This window comes from Saimiri boliviensis, chromosome 12 (genome assembly GCF_048565385.1).
Source record: "Saimiri boliviensis isolate mSaiBol1 chromosome 12, mSaiBol1.pri, whole genome shotgun sequence".
Classification (NCBI taxonomy): Eukaryota; Metazoa; Chordata; class Mammalia; order Primates; family Cebidae; genus Saimiri; species Saimiri boliviensis.
Genome location: NC_133460.1, coordinates 16,545,686 through 16,568,126, shown reverse-complemented (window position 1 = coordinate 16,568,126; position 22,441 = coordinate 16,545,686). Strand labels below are relative to the sequence as shown.

The window sequence follows — 22,441 nt, the reverse complement described above, 5'->3', positions numbered from 1 at the left end:
TCTCTGTTTGGAACATGAAAGTACAGTTAAATTGCTAATGAGCCCTTGCCAAAATCAAATCTCTACCCTTAGAGGCTGGTGATTGTCTAATCTAATATGCATTTTTTGAGTGGGTCAGTTGGACTCTTAAGGCCAACAAGATAAAAAGGCAGCCTTGTATGTCACTTGGACTTGGATCACAGCTGTCTGGCCACACAGCATGCCTTCACTGCTGCTGAAGAAAAGCAGCTGGCTTGTTGAAATCTCAAATTCACAGATCCTAATTGCCTGTCCCTGACTCTAAGCTGAAACCTGCTACTGTCTGCCCTGAGCTGTTTCAGCCTCAACCAACATAAGCTATGCTGAATTGAAAGGAGACACAGACTTAATGGCCAGGACTCAGACGTTGCGGCCGTTGGAGATTAAGGACCCCCTCTGTGGTACACTAAACTAGGAAACTGTCCTGGAACCTGACTGAAAAGGGCTATTACTTTAATGGGACCATCTAAGATCAAGCGGCTGATAGGCTGTTTGTCCCTAATACAGGCTAATTGCATTCCTAACTTCTGATCTTTGCCAAAAGCTGCAAGCTGGAGAAGGGCACATCACAAGGACTGTAACCTCTCCTGCTTTTGACAGACCAGACTCGAAACTTCTCTGGGGCTTCTCTCACTGCTGTTGACTTGTTGCATTCAGCTTTTGGGATTAGTTGCGCTTGCAGCAGTGGACCGACAGCCTGACTCTACTTCCCTCACTTTTCTCCCAGCACACACAGCTTAGTAAAGTAGGTGGATTATTAAAATGTAGCTATCCCCAGAAAGGTATCAGACTTTTCTAGGCTGCTCATTGAATAATCAGGACAAAAGGGGTAGAAGATTATGTAAACACATTTTGAAATTTTTAAAAATTCAGGGTTTCATCCTTTATTAGTTTGCTAAGGATACCGTAAAGTACCACAAACTGAAGGGCTTACACAATAGAAACTTATTTTCCTATAGTTCTGGAGGCTAAAAAGTCCCAGACAAGGTGTCGACAGGTTTGGTTTCTTCTGACACCCCTCTGCTTGGCTTGCAGATGGCTGCCTTCTTACTGTGTCCTCATATGGTCCCTCTGTCTGTGTATATGTGTCCTAATCTCTTCTTTCAATAAGGGTACCAGTCACATTGGATTAGGGCCCATCCTAACAATCCCATTTTAACTTAGTTACTTCTTTAGGGCCTATCTTCAAATATACTGACATTCTGAGGTACAGGTGGTTAGGACTTAGCATGAATTTTTGTGAGGACATAGTTCAACCCTCAACATATTATTACCAATTTCTGAATGTGTCTTTCTAGATAAGTTACATGAAATCATTTATCTACTTGAACTCTAGGATGATGGTTAAAAAAAAAAATGTTGGCCAGGTGCAAGTGATGGACACATATGATCCCAGCACTACGGGAGGCCAAGGTTGTCGGATTGCTTGAGGTCAGGAGTTCAAGACCAGCTTGGGCAACATGGTGAAATCCTGTGTCTACAAAAAGTACAAAAATTAGCTGGGCATTGATGGCCTGCGCCTGTAGTCCCAGCTACTTAAGAGGCTGAGGTAGGAGGATGGCTTGAGCCCAGGAGGTGGAGGTTGCAGTGAGCCAGAATCGTGCCACTATGCTCTAACCTGGGCAACAGAGCCAGAACTGGTCTCAAAAAAAAAAAAAAAGAAAATGTTTATCTACAGAAATGCTTTTGTGCCTCTTACATACAACCCTTTCAGAAGAAAGGCCTGGCTGAGAGTAAGAGATGGTTGAAAAAACGTTACATTATGGCTGGGCGCAGTGGCTCATGCCTGTAATCCTAGCACTTTGGGAGGTTGAAGTGGGTGGATCACCAGGTCAGGAGTTTGAGACCAGCTTGGCCAATATGGTGAAACCCCGTCTCTACTAAAAATACAAAAAATTAGCTGGGCATGGTGGTGCATGCCTGTAATCCCAGCTACTCAGGAGGCTGAGGCAGGAGAATTGCCTGAGCCCAGGAGGCGGAGGTTGCGGTGAGCCGAGATCGCGCCATTGCACTCCAGCCTGGGTAACAAGAGCAAAACTCCGTCTAAAAAAAAAAAAAAAAAATTACCAGGGTGTGGTGGTGTGCACCTGTAATCTCAGCTACTCAGGAGGCTGAGGCAGAATTGCTTTAACCTGGGAAACAGAGGTTGCAGTAAGCCAAGATTGAGCCACTGCACTCCAGCCTGGCTGACAGAGCAAGACTCTGTCTAAAAAAGAAAAAAAAAAAGTAAAGTTATGATTGCTGAACAGGGCATGATTGTTTTGGTAACACTGGAGAAAAGAAAGCCTGGCCCCTAGGGAGGCTTGATCCCTGGAAGCCTCCTCTTGCTGAAGGAAAATTCCCAGTACTGCCTTTCCATGTGCTGTGAGTGCTTTGAGTTCAGATTGTCGACAGAGTGGGTCCAGCTCCCACACTTTCCATGAAGATCTCTTTCAAATGTCATCCACGCTCATGAGATGGATCAACTTGTATCCTGAACAAGCAAAACTGTTTGGGACTCACTGCCTTCAGGCAGTCCTTTAGAAGCCAAGGATTCCAGGAACTTTTCAGATGGGACTAGAAATACTAGGGCAGGAGATCCTCTGGTGGGAGGCCTGTTCACCTGTATGGCCTGATTAATGGATGTCCTGCTTGGGGTGTCCTAATTTTGCAAGTTCTTTGTTTCCAGGGGTACCATCTATGCCCCTGGGACTGTGCTTCTGTACATGACCATAACTCTCATGATGTCCCCTCAGCCCTGGAAAGCATGTAGGTTAGCTTCAGCTTACTGGCCAGAGTTGTTCTGTGCCTGAATTGATGCCTCAGGTCAGGTTAAAAAAAAATAAAGGTTCAGACAGCCATTAAGGGCCGGGCATGGTGGCTCACACGTGTAATCCCAGCACTTTGGGAGGCTGAGGCAGGCAGATCACCTACAGTCAGGAGTTTGAGACCAGTCTGACCAACATGGTGCAACCCTGTCTCTAGTAAGAATATGAAAATAAAAAAATTAGCTGGATGTGGTGGCGTACACCTGTAGTCCCAGCTACTTGGGAGGCTGAGGCAGGAGAATGACTTGAACCCAGGAGGCAGAGGTTGCAGTGAGCCAAGATCACGCCATTGCACTCCAGCCTGCGACAGAGCAAGACTCCACGTCAAAAAAAAAAAAAAAAAGAAAAAAGAAAAAAAAGAAACTAATCAAGGAGGAAGCCACCTGGCTTTCTAAGATAGCCTTTATGGTTAATGGGATTTAATTTAACTGGTTACATCCAGGACCCCTACCAGGAAGAACTGAGGTCCATGCTTCAGATTGGTCTCGCCCTTTTGCATGGGGGTCCTACTGATAATAATTTTGCTGTAAAGAAGCCTCCATACGGAGATGGACTATGTGAAAAGGATGAGAAAGCAGGCCTGTGTCTGCTGTCCTTAGGCCTGTTTGCAAGGCTGGCCATTGGCTGGCGTTGAAAGCTTGGATTTCAGGAGGGTTCTCACTACTTAAATGATAACAGTGTCTCATTGTGCCTACCTAAACTGTTCGTACAAACAATGTGGGTTATGCTGAACATCTGCTTTCCTTCTGGGAGTCTTGGATTTTGGTATGTGTTAGGCAGAGGATGAGGTGACCAGAACCTTGGACAGAGTCTGCAATGAGCTTCCCTGGTACATATTGCACATGGGTGTCACAATTGATTGCTGGAGGAATTGTGTCCTGTGTGACTCTGCTGGGAGAGGACCGTGGGAGGCTTGCACCTGGCTTCCCTGGACTTTGCCCATGCACTTTTTTCCTTTGCTGATTTTGCTTCCTAGCCTTTGGTTGTTGTAAATCATAGCCATGAGTATGACAACAGGCTGAGTCTGTGAATTTCCTAGTACATCATTAGATTAGGAGGTGGTGTTGGCATCTCCAGCACAGGGTGCAAGGGAGACTTGCAGTGTTTGTCATGTTCTCTTTCTCAATCTGGATGTGGTTTACAGATGTGTTCAGTTTGTGAAAATTCACTGAGCTCTATGTACAGTTATGATATGTACGTTTTTTTCTGTAAGTGTATTAAATTTCAATAAAAAATAATTCACACCATGGGGGTACAAAATGACTTAATTTTTCAAAGTCTTCCTTTTATTCAGCCAACATTTTAGTAAGTACCCTTTTTTACCAAGCACTGCTTTCAGAGCTTGGGACATGGGGTGGAAAGGACGGCATCATTGTCCTCTTTGTCCTTCAGCTTAGCTGCAAGGCAGGTGAAGGATCCTTATAATACGGTTGATTTTTGCTGGGCTCTATGAAGGATTGGAGGGTGCTAAAGAGACACAGAGAAAGAGCCTCTAACTTGAGTATTTTGCTGTTCCAGGGTTGCCACTCAAGTACCTACAGAAGCTAGACGCCAGACAGGCAAATGGACAAAGGGATATAGCAGGTTAACTGGGGCAAACTGAAAGCATGCATGTAGGCACAGAGTAGCTAGCACTTCTAATTTTTTCAGGAAAAGCTACAAATCCGAATTTTTATGAGCTCTTCTTTGAAATGCTGTAAATGTTTTAGAAGGGCCGGATGCAGTGGCTCACACCTGTAATCCCAGCACTTTGGGAGGCTGAGATGCGCAGGTCACTTGAAGTCAGGAGTTTGAGACCAGCCTGGCCAATACGGTGAAACTCAGTCTCTACTATAAATAAATAAATAAATAAATAAATAAATAAATAAATAAATAAATAAATAAATAAATTTTTAAAAAAAAGCCGGGTGTGGTGTTGGGCTCCTGCAATCACAGCTACTTGGGAGGCTGAGGTGGGAGGATTGCTTCCAGGAGCCAAGGTTGCAGCGAGCTGAGATCGGGCCACTGAACTCCAGCATGGGCGACAGAGGGAGACTCCGTCTCAAAAGAAAAAAAGAGGAAGCCAAACAAAACCCCGCAAGGCACATTTGGCTATGACCTACGAATTTGTTAGACATTCTTCCAACCTTCCCTCCCTTTGACCAAGAAACAGTGTCCTCTATTTTAGGCCCTGGGAAATTCAGCAGCGAGCAGGCCAGACAGCTTCGTTGCATCATGGGGGGCTCTGGTACTGTGCTTCTCCAACTTCAGGATGTGTAGGAATCAGCTGAGCAGTCTTGTTGAGAGGCGGACTCTGACTCGGGAGATCTGGGGTAGGGCCTGAACATTTGCCTTTGTGGTTCTAACAAGCTCTCAGGTGATGGAGATGCTGCTGTTCCCTGGCCCCTCCTTTAAACAGCGCTGCTCCGTAATCTCAAAAGCAGCAGTTATTTTAAGGAGCAGGACTACGGTACTTGCCATGAAGGTATGTTTGGCAAGCACACTTTTACTTAGATTTTAATTCATTTGTGGTGGCTTGGCTGAGAGCTGACAACATCGGAGGCGAGTGTTAAGACTCTCCCAAAGTACCTGTTGGTGTGCCAGGTCCCTACTCAGTTTATATTCTAGGTGGGGTGGAGGTGGAGGAAAGTCTAAGGAAAAGCTTCCTGAAGGAGGCGCAAGTGAACTGCAGGAGCTTTCCCGGACGCCCAAGAAAGGGAGAAACCCTAAAGAAATTCCTCCCCTCTCGGGGCCGGGTTTCCGCATCCAAGCCGGGTTTGGTTTCCCAGGCTATCCCACGTGTTCGGACGTCCCTGTCAATCAAGTTTTCCCCGGCTAGGTCCGGGTTTAAAGGCGGCTGCGGGGTAGGGCGCTCCCATGGTGCCGCGCGGCGGGCGGGTTTGGATTTTAAATCCCCGCGACCAATCAGTAGCGCGCAGGCTTTTGTAACGTTCCCAGCGCCGCGTTTGAATTCGGGGAGGAGCGGAGCCTCTGCTCGGATCGAGGTCGGCAGAGCAGCTCCGAGAGCATGAGTGCGGCGGTGACTGCGGGAAAGCTGGCACGAGCACCGGCCGACCCTGGGAAAGCCGGGGGCCCCGGCGTTGCAGCTCCCGGAGCTCCGGCGGCGGCTCCACCAGCGAAAGAGATCCCGGAGATCCTAGTGGACCCACGCAGTCGGCGGCGCTATGTGCGGGGCCGCTTTTTGGGCAAGGGCGGCTTTGCAAAGTGCTTTGAGATATCGGACGCGGACACCAAGGAGGTGTTCGCGGGCAAGATTGTGCCTAAGTCTCTGCTGCTCAAGCCGCACCAGAAAGAGAAGATGTCCATGGAAATATCCATTCACCGCAGCCTGGCCCACCAGCACGTCGTAGGATTCCACGGCTTTTTCGAGGACAACGACTTCGTGTTCGTGGTGTTGGAGCTATGCCGTCGGAGGGTGAGTGTCGCTGCTAGGGAACTGGAATTGCCTGCCGGGCAGTTGGAGCGCCTGGACCTGGAGCAGCTGCTGGAAAGAGTGCCCAGGAAGGGAGTGCCTGGGACTTGGAGCTGGTTGAGAAGGGTGCTGGGAGCCTCCCGCTTAGGTACGGAAAACGACTTTGGTAAGGGCTTCTTGGCTCTTGGAACTGCTAGAGGAGTGGGTTCCAGTGAAGTGGAGTCTGAGTCAGGTTGCTGACAGGGAAGTCAGCTTCTGGACGCGAGGTGCTGCCGGGAGGGGTGCTGGTAATGGACTCTAGGGCCCTAGAGTGCCCAGGGAGGAGTCCCCAGGTTAGTGAAGACGCGCACTGGGAGCTTCCGGAGTGGAGTTGGGTCAGTGAGGAGGTAGTTGCAATCCAGACTGCGGGCCTTCCCAGGGAAATAAGAATCAGGAAAGGGATATGCTGCTGGGCACTCGGAGCTTCCGGAATGGGGCTGAGAGAGGACCCCCAAGTAAGGGAGGAAGCTAGTAGGGGAAGGGGTGCTGCGAATGGTTGTGGGCAGTGGTAAATGAGGGTCCAGATAGCAATTGTCCTGGAGAAGGAATGGGGTGGGGGCTTAGGGAAGGAGAGAAACCCACCCAAGACACCACTTTGATCACCCAGGAGTCTAGGTTCTGTTCTTCCTTTACCTAGTAACCCTCTCCCTTCCCCACTGGCCTCAGTACCACCTTCCCATCCCTCCTGTCCTCTCCTTCCCACCCAGTCTCTCCTGGAGCTGCACAAGAGGAGGAAAGCCCTGACTGAGCCTGAGGCCCGATACTACCTGCGGCAGATTGTGCTTGGCTGCCAGTACCTGCACCGAAACCGAGTTATTCACCGAGACCTCAAGCTGGGTAACCTTTTCCTGAATGAAGATCTGGAGGTGAAAATAGGTGAGTTGCTGAGCCTGCAGGGTGCTTGACATCATCACTACAAGAGGCTGGAATTTGAAGGAGGCTGGGAGAAAGGATAGGAAGGAGACCAGGAGGAAGGAAGGAAGAGGATGGATGATGAGAAGTTTGGGCCGTTGATTGCTTCTGTAATTCTCTCCTTAGTCCAGAAATGTAAAACAAAACACCCACAAGTCAGTGTCTTGCCTGCAGACACATTATTACCCCAATTCAGCACTTTTTTTTTTTTTCAAAGAATTTGAGTTTGTTTCTATTTTTTAAAGTGGAAAGCTTGATATAAAAATTTTGATTCAGAGCTCCTTTTAAACAGGTGAAAGCTCCAGTAATATGAGGGCAGCATTTTCTTAGGGCAACCCATTGCTGGGCTGGAAAGCAGCTGTCCCTTCTGACGTGTTTGCCGCGGTCTCTACTCCTCCCTGTTACTTCTTCACAGGCTTACCAAGTCTTGGTTACTTGCTTGATCCTTGAAGGCGCTGGAGTTTTGCTATCTCTGTCAGTTCCCATTTTGAAGCATAGCCCCTTTCCAAGGGGTAGGGGTGAGAAGGGTCACTGGAGGCACCTCCCTGGGGTCAGCATGGCAGGAAGATTTCTGGGCAAGCCTTGCGGCATACAAGGAGCAGAGGCTTGTGGGATCAAATGGCTCTGCTTCTTGATGGTCAACCCTTAACTAGCCTTCTGCATTGACAGATGGCAGAGGCTGGCATTTAAGTACCCATTCTTCCTCCCTCTGTCCCAGGGGATTTTGGACTGGCAACCAAAGTCGAGTATGACGGGGAGAGGAAGAAGACCCTGTGCGGGACTCCTAATTACATAGCTCCCGAGGTGCTGAGCAAGAAAGGGCACAGTTTCGAGGTGGATGTGTGGTCCATTGGGTGTATCATGTAAGTTGGGAGTTGTCTCTGCATCTACCTGGTCTCAGCAGGGGCAACTTTGGGACATCCTACCTGGCTGACCTTTTCTGTGGACCTTTCTGCCTGCTTTACAGAAAGCCTATTCTAGGGGACAAGTGACCCCCAAACAAAGCCTAATTGCCCTATCTTTCCCTGTCACTGGTGTATCCTATCAGATTTCTGCAGCCTAGGCCATGGGTACAGAGGAGGAGGAGGAGGAAAAGAAGGAGGAGGGAGGAGGGAGGAGGGAGAGTCTCCACAACCTTACTTTAGTCCTTTGCTAGAGTGGTCCACAGGGCAGCATCACTATCATCTGGGAACTTGTATGCAGAATCTCAGGGCCCAGACTACTTACTGGATCAGAATCTGGATTTTTAACCAATCCCTTGGTGATTTCCCTGCACAATAAGGTCTTAGAAACACTGATGAGCATTAGCATGGTGGGAGAAATTAGGCCAGGAGTTAACAGATGGCAGGATGAGGTGCCAGTGGTCTGTCTGGATTGAGACCCTCAGCCGCGATTGGTGGCAGGCAGAGGCTTGGGCCTTTTCAGGTATTATCTTTCTTGTTTTTGGCATAGGTACTAGAGCAGGCGTCCCCAAACTTTTTATACAGGGGGCCAGTTCACTGTCCCTCAGACCGTTGGAGGGACCACAGCCGCCACATACTGTGCTCCTCTCACTGACCACCAATGAAAGAGGTACCCCTTCCTGAAGTGCGGCGGGGGGCTGGATAAATGGCCTCAGGGGGCCGCATGCTGCCCGCGGGCTATAGTTTGGGGACACTTGTACTAGAGAGTTAGAAATGAGTCATAGCGATGGCTTTCATGTGTCTTTGCAGTGGGTTTTGTTTTTTGTTTTTTGTTTTTTTAATGAAAACTTGAAGCCTTAAGTACAGAACTGCTAAAGGTGGAGCTGCTTCTGTAAGTGCAGGTAGCCCTTTGACATGTTTTGCAAGGCAGGCAGCCTCCGAGGCCCTTGCACAGAGTCCTAGATGCCCTCAGGCTATAGCTGAAAAATCACTGGCCCTTAAACTTGGTCTCACCACATATATTCTACTGAGGGCTCTTTCTAGCCAATGTCATGGCTCCTGGGGCTGCACAGTGGACTCGAGGATTGTCTTCAGGGGCCCCAGAGTTAGTGTCCAGAGGATGCCTGGCCTTTGTTCTGACCCTGAGATGATTCCTCTTATGTCTGGGTTGTGGCTGGGAGACTTGTGCCAAATCCTACCTTGTGCTTACAGGTATACCTTGTTAGTGGGCAAACCACCTTTTGAGACTTCTTGCCTAAAAGAGACCTACCTCCGGATCAAGAAGAATGAATACAGTATTCCCAAGGTGACTAATGATGCTTTAATTACATTTATTTTGTTTTCCCAAACTATTTACGGAGCCCAGCAACATCCTAGGATATAGCCACAGAGCTTGAGAGGGCCTGTGTCTGAAGTTGCAGACAGACCTTGACATGCGTGTACACATAAGCATTTCTTGTATCCGGAGAGAGTTGGCAGATTCTGAGATTGGGTAATCTAAAAATTGTATTAAAAGCAAAAATCAAAGGGGGTGGGAAGAAGTAGGAGACAGAAGTACTTCAGCTTTGGAAATGGATTGTCTTAATACAGATGGGTTCTGCCATTTAGCCAGATCACATTGGGCAAATGACCTGCATCTTTTTTTCTTTTTGAGGTGGAGTTTTGCTGTTGTTGCCTAGGCTGGAATGTAGTGGCGTGATCTTGACTCATTGCAACCTCTGCCTCCCAGGTTCAAGCGATTCTTCTGCCTCAGCCTCCTGAGTAGCTGGGATTACAGGCACCTGTGACTTTACCCGGCTGATTTTTTTTTTTCTTTTTTTTGTATTTTTAGTAGAGCTGGGGTTTCACCACATTGGCCAGGCTGGTCTCAAATTCCTGACCTCAGGTGATCTACCCGCCTCAGCCTCCCAAAGTGCTGGAATTACAGACATGAGCCACCACACCCAGCCTGGCCTGCACCTTCTGAACCACAGTTTCCAAATATAAAGTGGCGTTCCTACCTTGGAGCACCTCACAGAGTGCCTTGCATGTAGTAAGTGCTCACAGAATTATGAACCACTGAATCCCAGGGCTTTCCAATGGCATAGTGGTGTGCATTTCCTTTTTTGTTTTTTTGAGATGGAGTCTCACTCATTTTTTTGGAGATGGAGTCTCATAGTGGTGTGCATGTCTTTTTTTTTGTTGTTTGAAATACAGTCTCACTTGTTGCCCAGGCTGGAGTACAGTGCACTGCAACCTCCGCCTCCCAGGTTCAAGCAATCCTCCTGCCTCAGCCCGAGCTGGATTACAGGCACCATGCCCGGCTAATTTTTGTAGCTTATTTAGTAGAGAAAGGGTTTTGCCATGTTGACCAGGCTGGTCTCGAACTCCTAATCCACCCACCTAGGCCTCCCAAAGTGCTGAGATAACAGGCATGAGCCACCGCGCCTGGCCAGTGGTGTGCATTTTTACAACCACCAACAGAAATGCATTTAAGGGGATATCTGGTTCCTGCAGAAGCCTAGTACACAGCCAGTTTGAAGTGTAGTGTCCTGGTGTGAAGCCAAGAGGCCTAGCACTGTAAGGACAGACACAGTAAATCCATCACAAAGTGTCAGTTCACTGTTAGAGACAGCATGGAATCAAGCCAACCTACCCTCTCTGTGCCTCAGTTTCCTCCTCTGCAAAAAAAAAGGGATTCCCACCCCTTAGATGTGTTGGTGAGGGCTGAGCTAAACACAGGAAGGGCTTAGAATGCTTTCCTGCGTATAGTAAGTGCTAGGAAGTGAGCTGGTGCTAGGCCACAGTCCGTTGACCCTTCTCTCAGTGGTGCCCAGTAAAGCCAACAGTGGAGAACTTGGCACTGAACCAAGTTGTGAACCACTGACCTGTGGTGTATTTGAGACTGGAAGCTGCATGTGGGCTAGGGGCCTGTAGCCCGTTTGTGGCCGTGGTGTACGTGGGGTCGACCTTATGTTCTGCTTATGGCCGTCCCTCTCTCTGCTCCAGCACATCAACCCCGTGGCCACCTCCCTCATCCAGAAGATGCTTCAGACAGATCCCACTGCCCGCCCAACCATTAACGAGCTACTTAACGACGAGTTCTTTACTTCTGGCTACATCCCTGCCCGTCTCCCCATCACCTGTCTGACCATTCCACCGAGGTTTTCAATCGCTCCCAGCAGCCTGGACTCCAGCAACCGGAAGCCCCTCACAGCCCTCAATAAAGGTACAACAAGGGTTTGGGTAAGAAAGCAGACCCCCCAGAGAAAGCCCAGGTTGTAGGGTTGCGTGCATCTTACTCCCTGGCCCCGAGAGCTCAGGTGTGGAGTAGGACAGGCCTTAAATCCATGGTTACAGTGCCCATCTGCTCCTTTCCCTGCCAGGAAAGACCAACCTTACCATGGCTGGATAAACCTACCATGCCCAAGAAGAAGAAAATGGACTGAATGCCAAGCCTGAAAAATTCTTTCCAATCACTTTAATTAATTTTTTGGATACAGGGTCTCCTCTGTTGCCCAGGCTGGAGTACAGTGGCACAATCACAGCTCACTGCAGTCTTAAACTCTAAGGCTCAGTTGGTCCCCCATCTCAGCCTCCCAAGTGGCTGGACTGTCAGGCTTGTGCCACCATGACTGGCTAATTTTTCTACTTCTTGTAGAGACAGTGTTGTGCCATGTTACCCAGGCTGGTCCTGAACTCCTGAGCTCAAGTACTCTGCCCGCCTCAGCCTCCCAACATGCCAGGATTACAGGTGTGAGCCACTGCGCCCAGCCAGCATGAAAATTTTCAAGTACACATATAGAGCATAATGTAATAGATCCCCTCATACTTACCAGATTCAGTAATTAGTTATCAGGATTTTGTCAAGTTTGCTTCATTTATTTATTTTTGTTCCTTTGAAGTATTTTTTAAAGTTAACATTGGCTCTCTGCCATTTTACACCTATATAAACTTCAAAATGCTTCTCTTAAAAAAGATGAACATTTTCTTAAAAATCAAAAAACCACATGTCATTGCTTAGGTTGTCATTGTTTCTAGGTTTCTTCAGGGAACAGAACTAGGAACTGCATTTATAGCGGTGGGGGAAGACTGACATTGAGTCTGTGATATTTCCTAATCACACATTTTTAAACAATTTATTTTGATATTATTGCAAGCTTATGAAAAAGGTAGCATAGATCAAAAACACACTCCTATTCTTTCCTTTTGCCCAGATTCACCAGTTAGCACTTTTTTCCACATTTGTTTTATCAATTACTCTCTTTTTTTCTGAACGTTCAAAAGTTATATATGTCCTACACTTCACCCTTAGTGCTTCAGTGTATGCTTCCTAAAAACAGATTCTTTTACCTAACGATAGCACATGGCACAGTTCCCAAGTTCAGGGAATTTAACATTGATACGTATTGTCTTATAGCAATCTTCTCTACTGGGGAGTTACTGCTTTTGGTAATTTTTAAGTGTCTGATTTAGACACGATGTTAATCTGTTTTTACTCTTTGGTTTATACTTGTATTTCTTTTCTCTTAGACTGAAAATCTTGCTTCCTTACATTAATATACTTAAAATTTTCAACATATATGAGTTCCTGTTAAATGATATTTATTTTCTTGCAATTCTAATTGTCCTTAAAGTATATTTCACTAAGGATATATAGTTTTAAAAAGTCACTTAAAATGCTTTTTTTTCTCTGTGGATATATCACCCATTTGATGTACAACTTAAGTTGTACATCAGTTTTCAATTTTTAGGTATTGGTTTTTCTTAAACTTCATTTTGGAATTATTTTAGGCTTATACAGAAAAGTTGCAACAACAAAAAGATCCCCAGAGTTTCCATATACCTTTCAGAAATTATTCCAGTGGAATTTTTTTTTGAGGTGGTTCTTAGGACTTGCTGTCACCCAGGCTGGAATGCAGTGGCTCAGTCATAGCTCACTTCAGCCTCAACGTCCTGGGCTCAAACAGTCCTCCTGTCTCAGCTTCTAGAGCAGCTAGGACTATAGGTATGTGCCACTATACCCAGCTAATTTAATTTATTTTTCTTTGGGAGGCCAAGGTGGGCAGATTGCCTGAGCTCAGGAGTTCGAGATCAGCCTGAGCAAGATGGCAAAACCCTGTCTCTACTAATAATACAAAAAATTAGCCAGGCGTGGAGGTGTGCACCTGTAATCTCAGCTACTTGGGAGACTGAGGCACAAGAATCGCTTGGACCTGGGAGGCAGAGGTTGCAGTGAGCCAAGATCTCACCAGTGCACTCCAGCCTTCAAGACAGAGCAAGACTGTCTCAAAAAAAAAAAAAAAAAATTTTTTTTTTTTTTTTTTTTTTTTGTGGAGACATGATCTCTATGTGGACCAGGCTTGTCTCAAACTCCTGCCCTCAGGTGATCCTCCTTGGCCTCCCAAAGTGTTGGGATTACAGGTGTGAGCCACTGTGCCCTACCTACAGTGATATTCTAATGACAATTTTTCTTTTCCTTACTTTTTCTACATTTAATAATTGGAATTCTCCTGTAAGGAAGAGCTGTTCCTTCTCTCCCATTGATTTATTTGGTTATGTCTGAAATAGACTCATGGATATTTTATTCTTTGGGCTATATTTTAAAGGATTACTTATTTCTCTCTTTTTAAAAAATTTATTTGAGACAGGGTCTTGCTCTGCTTCCCAGGCTGGAGCGCAGTGGCACAATTGTACCTCACTGTAGCTTTGACCCAAGTAGCTGGGACTTTAAGCGTGTGCCACTACATCTGACTAATTTTTAAAATTTTTGTAGAGATGAGATCTTGCTCTGTTGCCCACGCTGGTCTCGACCTGCTGAGCTTAAGTGATCCTCCTGCCTCAGCCTCTTTCCTACTTTTTTCTCTTTCAGTTTAAATTTTCATATAGCATTTTTAAAACTTAAGGAAATTTTCAAACTTACCCAAAGGTAGAGAGAACTGTATGATGAATCCCATGTTTCATCCATTTTCACTAGTTATTAACATTTGGCCAGACTTGTTTTATTTATTTATTTATTTATTTATTTTTTGAGGCAGAGTTTCGCTCTTGTTACCCAGGCTGGAGTGCAATGGCACGATCTCGGCTCACCGCAACCTCCGCCTCCTGGGTTCAGGCAATTCTCCTGCCTCAGCCTCCTGAGTAGCTGGGATTACAGGCACGCGCCACCACGCCCAGCTAATTTTTTGTATTTTTAGTAGAGACGGGGTTTCACCATGTTGACCAGGATGGTCTCGATCTCTTGACCTCGTGATCCACCCGCCTCGGCCTCCCAAAGTGCTGGGATTACAGGCTTGAGCCACCGCGCCCGGCCGACTTGTTTTATTTATTCCAGCCTCCTGCCTTTTTTTTACTGGAGTTTTGAAAATTTATTTATTTGAGACAGTCTTGCCTTGTTGCCCAGGCTGGAGTGCAGTAGCAAGATGATGGCTCACTGCAGCCTCAACCTCCTGTGTTCAAGTGATTCTCTCATCTCAGCCTCCCAAGTAGCTGGGACTACAGGTGCTGTGCCACCATGTCCAGCTAGTTTCTGTATTTTTAGCAGAGACAGGGTTTCACCATGTTGCTCAGGCTGGTCTCAAGCTCCTGAGCTCAAACAGTCTACCCGCCTTGGCTTCTCACTGTGCTGGGATTACAGGTGTGAGCCACCTGCCCTGGCCTTGCTGGAGTGTTTAAAGCAAATCCCTAATGTCTTATTATGTCACACCTGAGTCCCTATCATGGCATAGTTTTTTTTTTTTTTTTTTTTTTGAACAGCTCCTTGCTATATCATGGCATAGTTTTTAATTGAAAACTTCTTTAGGAAACATTTTATATTATACAAGGAAAACTAGCACATGTTGATGGGGGAATAAACAAATAAGGAAAAAGACAATAAAAATAATCTGTGCTTCTACTGCCCAGATATAACCGGCATTAAAATTTCATATATCTTTTCATGCTTTTTTTGATTATAAACATATAAAGCAAATTTTAGAGTGGAAAAAAAATCTCTTGTGTTTTTATTTAAATGCCACTGAATCCATCCTGCGGATGAACTGAGACTACCCAGCCCTCCCATCTGCCTGGATTCGGAAGATGCTTCTAAGTTTTTGCTTGAAGCTGGGCAGCTCTGAGCTGCTGGTGGCTTCAAGCTGTTTGTCTGGGTGGCAGGTGGTATCCTCCAGGGCCATGCCGTTGGGTCACAGGCTAGAGCATCTGAAGATCTGTTGCCTCACAGTGAGCACGTGTGCCTGTCACCTGAGCATGGCAGCTTCTGCTCTATTGACCAGGCACTGACTCAGTTTCCCCTAAGCAGTGGTGGCTAAGATAATTTTTCTTTTGGAAAAGTTTCAGCTGTGGCAGGGAGTCCTACGCACTTCCCAACGCCCCTGTTTTTGTTACCCTCCTAGGCTTGGAGAACCCCCTGCCTGAGCGTCCCCGGGAAAAAGAAGAACCAGTGGTTCGAGAGACAGGTGAGGTGGTCGACTGCCACCTCAGTGACATGCTGCAGCAGCTGCATAGTGTCAATGCCTCGAAGCCCTCAGAGCGTGGGCTGGTCAGGCAAGGTGGGTACTGTGGGCCCTGGGTAGGGCAGGATTGCTTGGGGCATCTGGAGAAGCCAGGAGTCTTGGCCAGCAAAGCACTGGTGACTTGTCCAGGCCCTGTCTCCATAGGACCATTGGTTCCCCATTTCCTGACATCCGAGGTCCTGCATACTGTGGCTCCTGCCTTCTTTTCTGATCCGTCTCTTACTCTGGCACCTTGATATGCCACCTTCATATGCTGTTTCCTTTGCTCAGTAAGTTCCTATTGTTTCTTCAAGACCTGTGAAATAACAGGCCCAGATGGGCTGCAACGTCAGGGCTTTCGACCCTGTGGCTCCCTGGCCCTGGCATGAAAGCAGACAGCACGTGGCTCACACTGTGGCCTCCTTCAAGTGTCTGTTCCAGTGTCACCACTGTGAGCATCTCCCTGGCCCATCTGCTAGTGCTTCTCATCCCCTTGCCTGCTGCATAGTTCTTCATAATACTTCTCACCCAACATAGTCCAATATATCCATCTTTGTTTATTGGATTTAAAATAAGGGATTTGTTGCATGCACTGAACATAACATTTTGATGTGTTTGCAACTGGCTTCTGTCTTCACAGTTTCTTAATTACTCCAAACTGGAAAACTAGATAATATCATCCTCTGATTCTTATCATGATAGAAGTCACTGACATTTTGCCCATACTTAATTAGTCTTTGTCCCCACAACCACAGTGTAAGCTCCGTGGAGGCTGGGGTTTTGTCTGTTGTTCACTGTACCTATGACAGTGCCTGGCAGGCACAGTAGGCCTTCAATAACTGAATCCGTCAGTGGAATGAAGGAGTGAGTGGAACTTGGCGTGCTGTGCTGAGATTTTCTGCGTAGATGTCTGTGCTGCTGCTTGTCTGAGCCTGTTAGCAGTAGAGGCCCTGCTTTGCTCTTCTCTGGGGCCGCAGGCCTCTCAACTCAGCCCAGGTGGGGTGCTCAGCAAGATTCTCTGTTCCCTGGTGTGGGCCACATGTGCGAACCAGAGGGGAAGAGGCTGGTCCTGACCAATTGTTTGTCTGTTTCTGTCTCAGAGGAGGCTGAGGATCCTGCCTGTATCCCCATCTTCTGGGTCAGCAAGTGGGTGGACTATTCGGACAAGTACGGCCTTGGTAGGTTTCTACCAGAACAGGTGGGTGACTCAGGTACAGCCAGGTGACCTTTCAGTTGTTACAGGCTCTGGCTTTTTTGGGCTACCAGGTTCTCTTCTCAGTGCTCTCTTCTCTCCATCCCAGGCCTCCCAGTTCCAGCTCCCAGTGTTCCCCGACTCCCCTACTTTTTTTTTTTTTCTTTTTCTTTTTTTCCAGAGACAGGGTCCTGCTCTATCGCCCCGGCTGGAGTGCAGTGACACAGTCATGGCTCACTGCAGCTCTCAAACTCCCAGGCTGGCTCCTGGCTTAGCCTCCTGAGTAGCTGGGACTACAGGTGCACACCACCATGCTCCACTAATTTTTAGAATTTTTTGTAGCGATGGGATCTCATTATGTTGCCCAGGCTGGTCTCAAACTCCTGGGTTCAAGCAGTCCTCCCGCCTCAGCCTCTGAAAGTGCTGGAATCACAGGCATGTGCTGCTGCCTCACCTGGCCCCACTCCTCACTTTCGATTTCCCCTTTCTGAGGCCTCTCTCCACCAATCTCTAGGGTATCAGCTGTGTGATAACAGTGTGGGAGTGCTCTTCAATGACTCAACACGCCTTATTCTCTACAACGATGGTGACAGCCTGCAGTATATAGAGCGTGATGGCACTGAGTCCTACCTCACCGTGAGTTCCCATCCCAACTCCTTGATGAAAAAGGTGAGTGCCATCCTGCCCAGGGGGTGTGGTATTGTAGGAGTGGGACTTGTGCTGGAGGGTCAGACTCTAATTCTAGAACCCCTACCCTACTTTTCGTCCAGATCACCCTCCTTAAATATTTCCGCAATTACATGAGTGAGCACTTGCTGAAGGCAGGCGCCAACATCACACCGCGTGAAGGCGACGAGCTTGCCCGGCTACCCTACCTGCGGACCTGGTTCCGCACCCGCAGTGCCATCATCCTGCACCTCAGCAACGGCAGCGTGCAGATCAACTTCTTCCAGGTGAGCTGGAAGTCACCAGGGGCTGGGGTAGGCTCCGTGTGCCTGGCAGTGGCCCATGTGAGTTGAGCGCGGAGTGAGCAGCTCAGGTGCCTATGCCTGTTGTGTCTTCCCTCTGCTCGCTAACATACACTGGCCTCTGGGATCGCCAATCACTGCCTCCTTCTCTTGCAGGATCACACCAAGCTCATCTTGTGCCCACTGATGGCAGCCGTGACCTACATTGACGAGAAGCGAGACTTCCGCACGTACCGCTTGAGTCTGCTGGAGGAGTACGGCTGCTGCAAGGAGCTGGCCAGCCGGCTCCGCTATGCCCGCACCATGGTGGACAAGCTGCTGAGCTCGCGCTCAGCCAACCGCCTCAAGGCCTCCTAATAGCCTCCCTCCCCTCCGGACTGGTGCCCTCCTCACTCCCACCTGCATCTGGGGCCCACACGGGTTGGCTCCCATGGTGCCATGTCTGCAGTGTGCCCCCCAGCCCTGGGGGCTGGGCAGAGCTGCATTATCCTTGCAGGTGAGGGTTGCTGTGTAAGTTATTTTTGTACATGTTCAGGTGTGGGTTCTATATCCTTGTCTCTTCCCCAAAACCCCACCGTATGAATTGTACAGAATATTTCTATTGAATTTGGGACTGTCCTTTCCTTGGCTTTATATACATTAAACAGATGCGAATCTTCTTTTTCTTGTATTTCCTGACGGGTGGGGCCTGGGCTCCAGGGAACATCTCTGCTTCATCAGCCCCAGGCCACCCAGTCTCTACCAGCCTTGGGGGGTGGGGGGGGTGCTTTATGAGACAGTGTCTGTCTACCAGGCTGGAGTGCAGTGGCATGATCGTGGCTCACTGCAACCTCAAACTCCTGGGCTCAAGGGATTCTCCCACCTTGGCCTCCCAATCAGCTAGGACTACAGGCGTATGCCACCATGCCTGGCTAATTTTTAAAATTTGTTATAGAGATGGGGTCTTGCCATGCTGGCCAGGCTGGTCGTGAACTCGAGCTCAGTTGATCCTCTCACTGCCTCCCAAAACGCGGGGATTACAGGTGTGAACCACTGCACCCAGCCTGGCAGTATTTTCTGATTCTGAGGCCAGCTACAGTCTCAACTCTTCAGCCAGCCAGCATGAAGACCATCTGTGTGGTCTCTGGCCCACCTCACCTCCCTGCGGCCCCAGGGCATGGTCCCCTGGCTTCTGAGGCTGGCAGGTAGTAGGGCAAGAAGAGACTCTCGGAGGCGCAGCTCCTCATGGCTTGGTGTGTGTGAAGGAGCAGCCGTGGGAAGCGGTTTGTGAAGTACTGGACGAAGCCGTCGGGGACTTGGCCAAGTGCCTGTCGCACCTCAACTGGGAGCTCCCTGTAGTGGTGTTTCTGGGAGGGCAGGTAGAGCAGAGAACCCTGGCTCAGCTGCAGCCAGGCCTCCCCAAGACCCAGGCCCACCCAGGCCCCAGCACACACCTTGTTCCTTACGGCACGCAGCAGGTCTCGCACTGACGTCCCCTTATAGGACCGGAACCTTCTCAGATCTGTGGACAGGGTATTCAGTGGCAAAACTGTCCCTTGGTGGGTTCCCCTCCACTGCCCAGGCCCACCCCAGTGTGGCCTCTACCTGTCTGCAGCGGCATGGAGATGTGTTCATGCCAGTTGTCCCGGACCACCGCACAACCTCCTGTCTCCAGCGCCCTCACCAGGGGCTCCTGCTCAGACTCCTTCTCCAGCCAGTCACTGACATCCTGGGGCCCAGAGAGCTCCTGAGCCTTGTGACCAGGGCCAGAGGCCACATGGCTAGGAGTCTGTTGTCTGACTTAGGGGAGTGGTTTAGGTGATTGACAAGGGTCATTGTCTCTGAGGGCGGGAAGCTTCTCTGTGCCATACCTCTGTTATTTACCACCAACCTATGAGCTTGGTACTGCTGTCCCATTGTACAGATGAGCAAACTGCGGCTCAGAGGCACAAAGTCTGTAGGTCAAGGTCACACAAGCGCACTGGGCTATAGGCACAGGCACAGCATGAGTGACAACTCAGGTGGAAAGGAATGGGCTATATTCCCATGCAAAGGGCAGCTGGGGCTGGGAAAGTGGCAGTAAGTGGACCAGAGAGTGCCAAGATGGTGGAGTTTAGGAGTCCAGGCTGGCTCCCAATTTAGGTAAAGAGCCAGGCTGCCCGGACTGGGTAGCTTCCTGTTTTCGCTCAGCCAATCTAACATCCCATTTCTTATTGCTCAGGACCCAAACTTAGGGTTTGGGGGCCATTCCCAAGCTTTCCTTCTTACCTGGAAGAACTGGAGTTGCTTGGCTCTGCTCCAAAAGAAGGGGTGGGCCAGCACATGGGCGGCAGAGGGGCGTGCCTGCGGCAGCGGGCTCAACATGGCTCCAACCAGGTCCCGGGCAACCACCTTGTCTGAAGGATGGAAGAGGAGAAGGAGAGTCTGCTTCAGGCCTGCCTAGCATCTTGCCCTTCCTCCCTTCTCTACTGGGCCCAGGCGTCCCTCACCGTGGACCTCTTCCTCCAGTTGGGCCAGACAGGGAACTCCTGTGAGGATGTTTGCCTGGCGATAAAGACTCTCTCCAAAGGGGTGGCTGCCACCAGAAAGCACGTAGTAGAACACGCAGCCTGCAGAGAAGATGTCCACAGCGCTGGTCTGGGGCCAGAGAGATGGCGTGAGAAGGAAATCTCTGCTTCCAGGAAGTCAGCCTGGCTAAATTCTCCCATGGGCTGATACAGCAGCTGGGGTTTGGTACAAACTAGAACTCAAGATGCTTCCTAGGGAGCATCTCTCTGGCTCTAGATCCACTCCCTGTCTACACCATTATGGGGGGCCCATGGTCATCCAAAACCTTTGCCTCTGCTGAGCTAATTCAGGTTTCTAAGCTTCATTCCTACAGGTGTAAGCAGGTAGCATAACGTGCCAGGCATGAGGCAATAAGGTGATCAGGAGGACTGTGATAAGCTGGCATGGGCTCCGTCTGCAGGGGCAGCTGGTCCTTAGCTCCAACCTGTTGTCACCAGGTGACTCTCCAGGGTAGCAGAGCTGGTTTTTGTTGTTGTTTTGAGTCGAGGCCTTGCTCATGTTGCCCAAGCTAGAGTCCAGTGGTGCAACTAAAGCTCACTGAACCTCAAACTCCTGGTCTCAAGCAGTCCACCTCGGCCTGAGTAGCTGGGACTACAGGCATGTTCCACCATGCCTGACCAATTTTGAAATTGTAGAGATGGGTCTCCTTATGTTACCTAGGCTGATCTCTAACCTCTGGCCTCCAGCAATTCTGATTTTTTTTTTTTTAAAGAAAATCCAGATATCCAGATTTTATGTGGAATTTCCCAAATGTTAAAATATTGGGCTGAGTATGGTGGCTGACACTTGGAATCCCAGCATTTTGAGAGGCCAAGGTAGGAGGACTGCTTGAGACCAGGAGTTAAAGACCAGGGTGGGCAATATGCTGAGACCCTGCTTCTACAAAAAAATAATAACACAAAAATTAGCCAGGTGCCATTGGTGCATGCTGGTAGTCCCAGCTACTTGGGCGGTTGAGGTGAGAGGATCCCTTGAGCCCAGGAGTTCGAGGCTGCAGCGAGCTGTGATTGGTGCCACTGCACTCCATGACAGAGTAAGACCCTGTGTCAAAAATATATATACAGGGCCAGGCGCAGTGGCTCACGCCTGTAATCCTGGCACTTTGGGAAGCCAAGGTGGGTGAATTACCTGAAGTCAGGAGCTCGAGACCAGCCTGGCCAACAGGGCATAAACTCTGTCTCTACCCAAAATACAAAAATTAACCAGGCATGGTGGCACAGACCTGTAGTCCCAGCTACTATGGAGGCTGAGGCAGGAGAATCACTTGAATCCAGGAAGTGGAAGTTGCAGTGAGCCAAGATCGCGCCACTGCACTCCAACCTGAGCAACAGAACAAGACTCAAAAATATATTAAAAAAAAAAAAAAAACTCAAAAGGAGAAAAAAATATATATGTATTGGCCACTAATTTAAAAATAAACTGTACAGTCTCATGACATCAGCATTTAGTCCTTGAGCCCAGGTCACCACTTTGAGCTTTCTCTCAACTTTAGGAGTGGGGGCAGCCTTCCCTGGTGACTGTCCTTTTGTGTGATTGTCATCCATTTCTCTGGCTTTCACTTCTGCCCACACACTGTGACTCAAAATCCATAATTCTGGGGTCCCAAATACAAGTGTCTCTGTGTGGGTCCGACGCTGCTCTGCATATCAACTAATTAGCTTATCTGATGCCCTCCAGAACCCTTGACACCAGTGGTTTTTGAACTTGGCTCCACATTAAAATGACCTGGGCAAATTAGGTCAGAATCACTGGGTGTGGGGCCCGGTTTTTTTTTTTTTTTTTTTTTTTCCTTTGAGAGAGAGTCTCACGGTGTTGCCCAGGTTAAAGTGCAGTGGCGTGATCTTGACTCTGTAACCTCCACCTCCCAGGCTCAAGCGATCCTTTCACCTCAGCCTCCCAAGTACCTGGGACCACCTATGCACACTCCCACACCTGCTAAATTTTGTATGCTTTTGGTAGAGATGGAGTCTCCCTAGGTTCCTCAGGCTGGTCTTGAACTCCTGAGCTCAAGCAATCTTCCTGCCTTGGCCTCCCAAAGTGCAGGGATTACAAGGGTGAGCCACCATGCCCAGCAATAGGCATCCTTTTTTTTTTTTTCTTTTTTGAGACAGTCTCACTCTATTGCCCAGGCTGGAGTGCAATAGTGCAGTCTTGGCTCACTGCAACCTCTGCCTC

The 22,441-nt window shown here is 48.6% G+C and overlaps 2 protein-coding genes across 4 annotated transcripts in view; one reads left to right on the top strand and one right to left on the bottom strand.

Annotated features, from left to right (window-relative positions):
* Positions 1 to 1,785: 1,785 nt before the first annotated feature.
* On the top strand, positions 1,786 to 18,378 carry PLK1 (polo like kinase 1). Its single transcript, XM_003930200.4, has 10 exons — positions 1,786 to 6,240; positions 6,984 to 7,152; positions 7,907 to 8,051; positions 9,303 to 9,396; positions 11,079 to 11,298; positions 15,461 to 15,616; positions 16,660 to 16,737; positions 17,266 to 17,420; positions 17,522 to 17,704; positions 17,876 to 18,378. Exons 1-10 carry the CDS (start codon positions 5,833 to 5,835, stop codon positions 18,074 to 18,076), a joined length of 1,809 nt encoding a protein of 602 aa, XP_003930249.1. The 5' UTR covers positions 1,786 to 5,832; the 3' UTR covers positions 18,077 to 18,378.
* The window catches only part of ERN2 (endoplasmic reticulum to nucleus signaling 2), a 24,151-nt gene continuing 20,067 nt past the window's right edge, over positions 18,358 to 22,441 (bottom strand). For all 3 annotated transcript variants that reach the window (XM_039478100.2, XM_074381919.1, XM_074381920.1), the window contains 5 exons: positions 20,188 to 20,335; positions 19,967 to 20,094; positions 19,304 to 19,427; positions 19,153 to 19,220; positions 18,358 to 19,065 (listed from right to left, as the gene is read on the bottom strand). In XM_039478100.2, the coding sequence (XP_039334034.2) occupies positions 18,853 to 19,065; positions 19,153 to 19,220; positions 19,304 to 19,427; positions 19,967 to 20,094; positions 20,188 to 20,335 (681 nt within the window). In that variant the 3' untranslated portion in view covers positions 18,358 to 18,852. The remainder of the gene's footprint in view (positions 19,066 to 19,152; positions 19,221 to 19,303; positions 19,428 to 19,966; positions 20,095 to 20,187; positions 20,336 to 22,441) is intronic.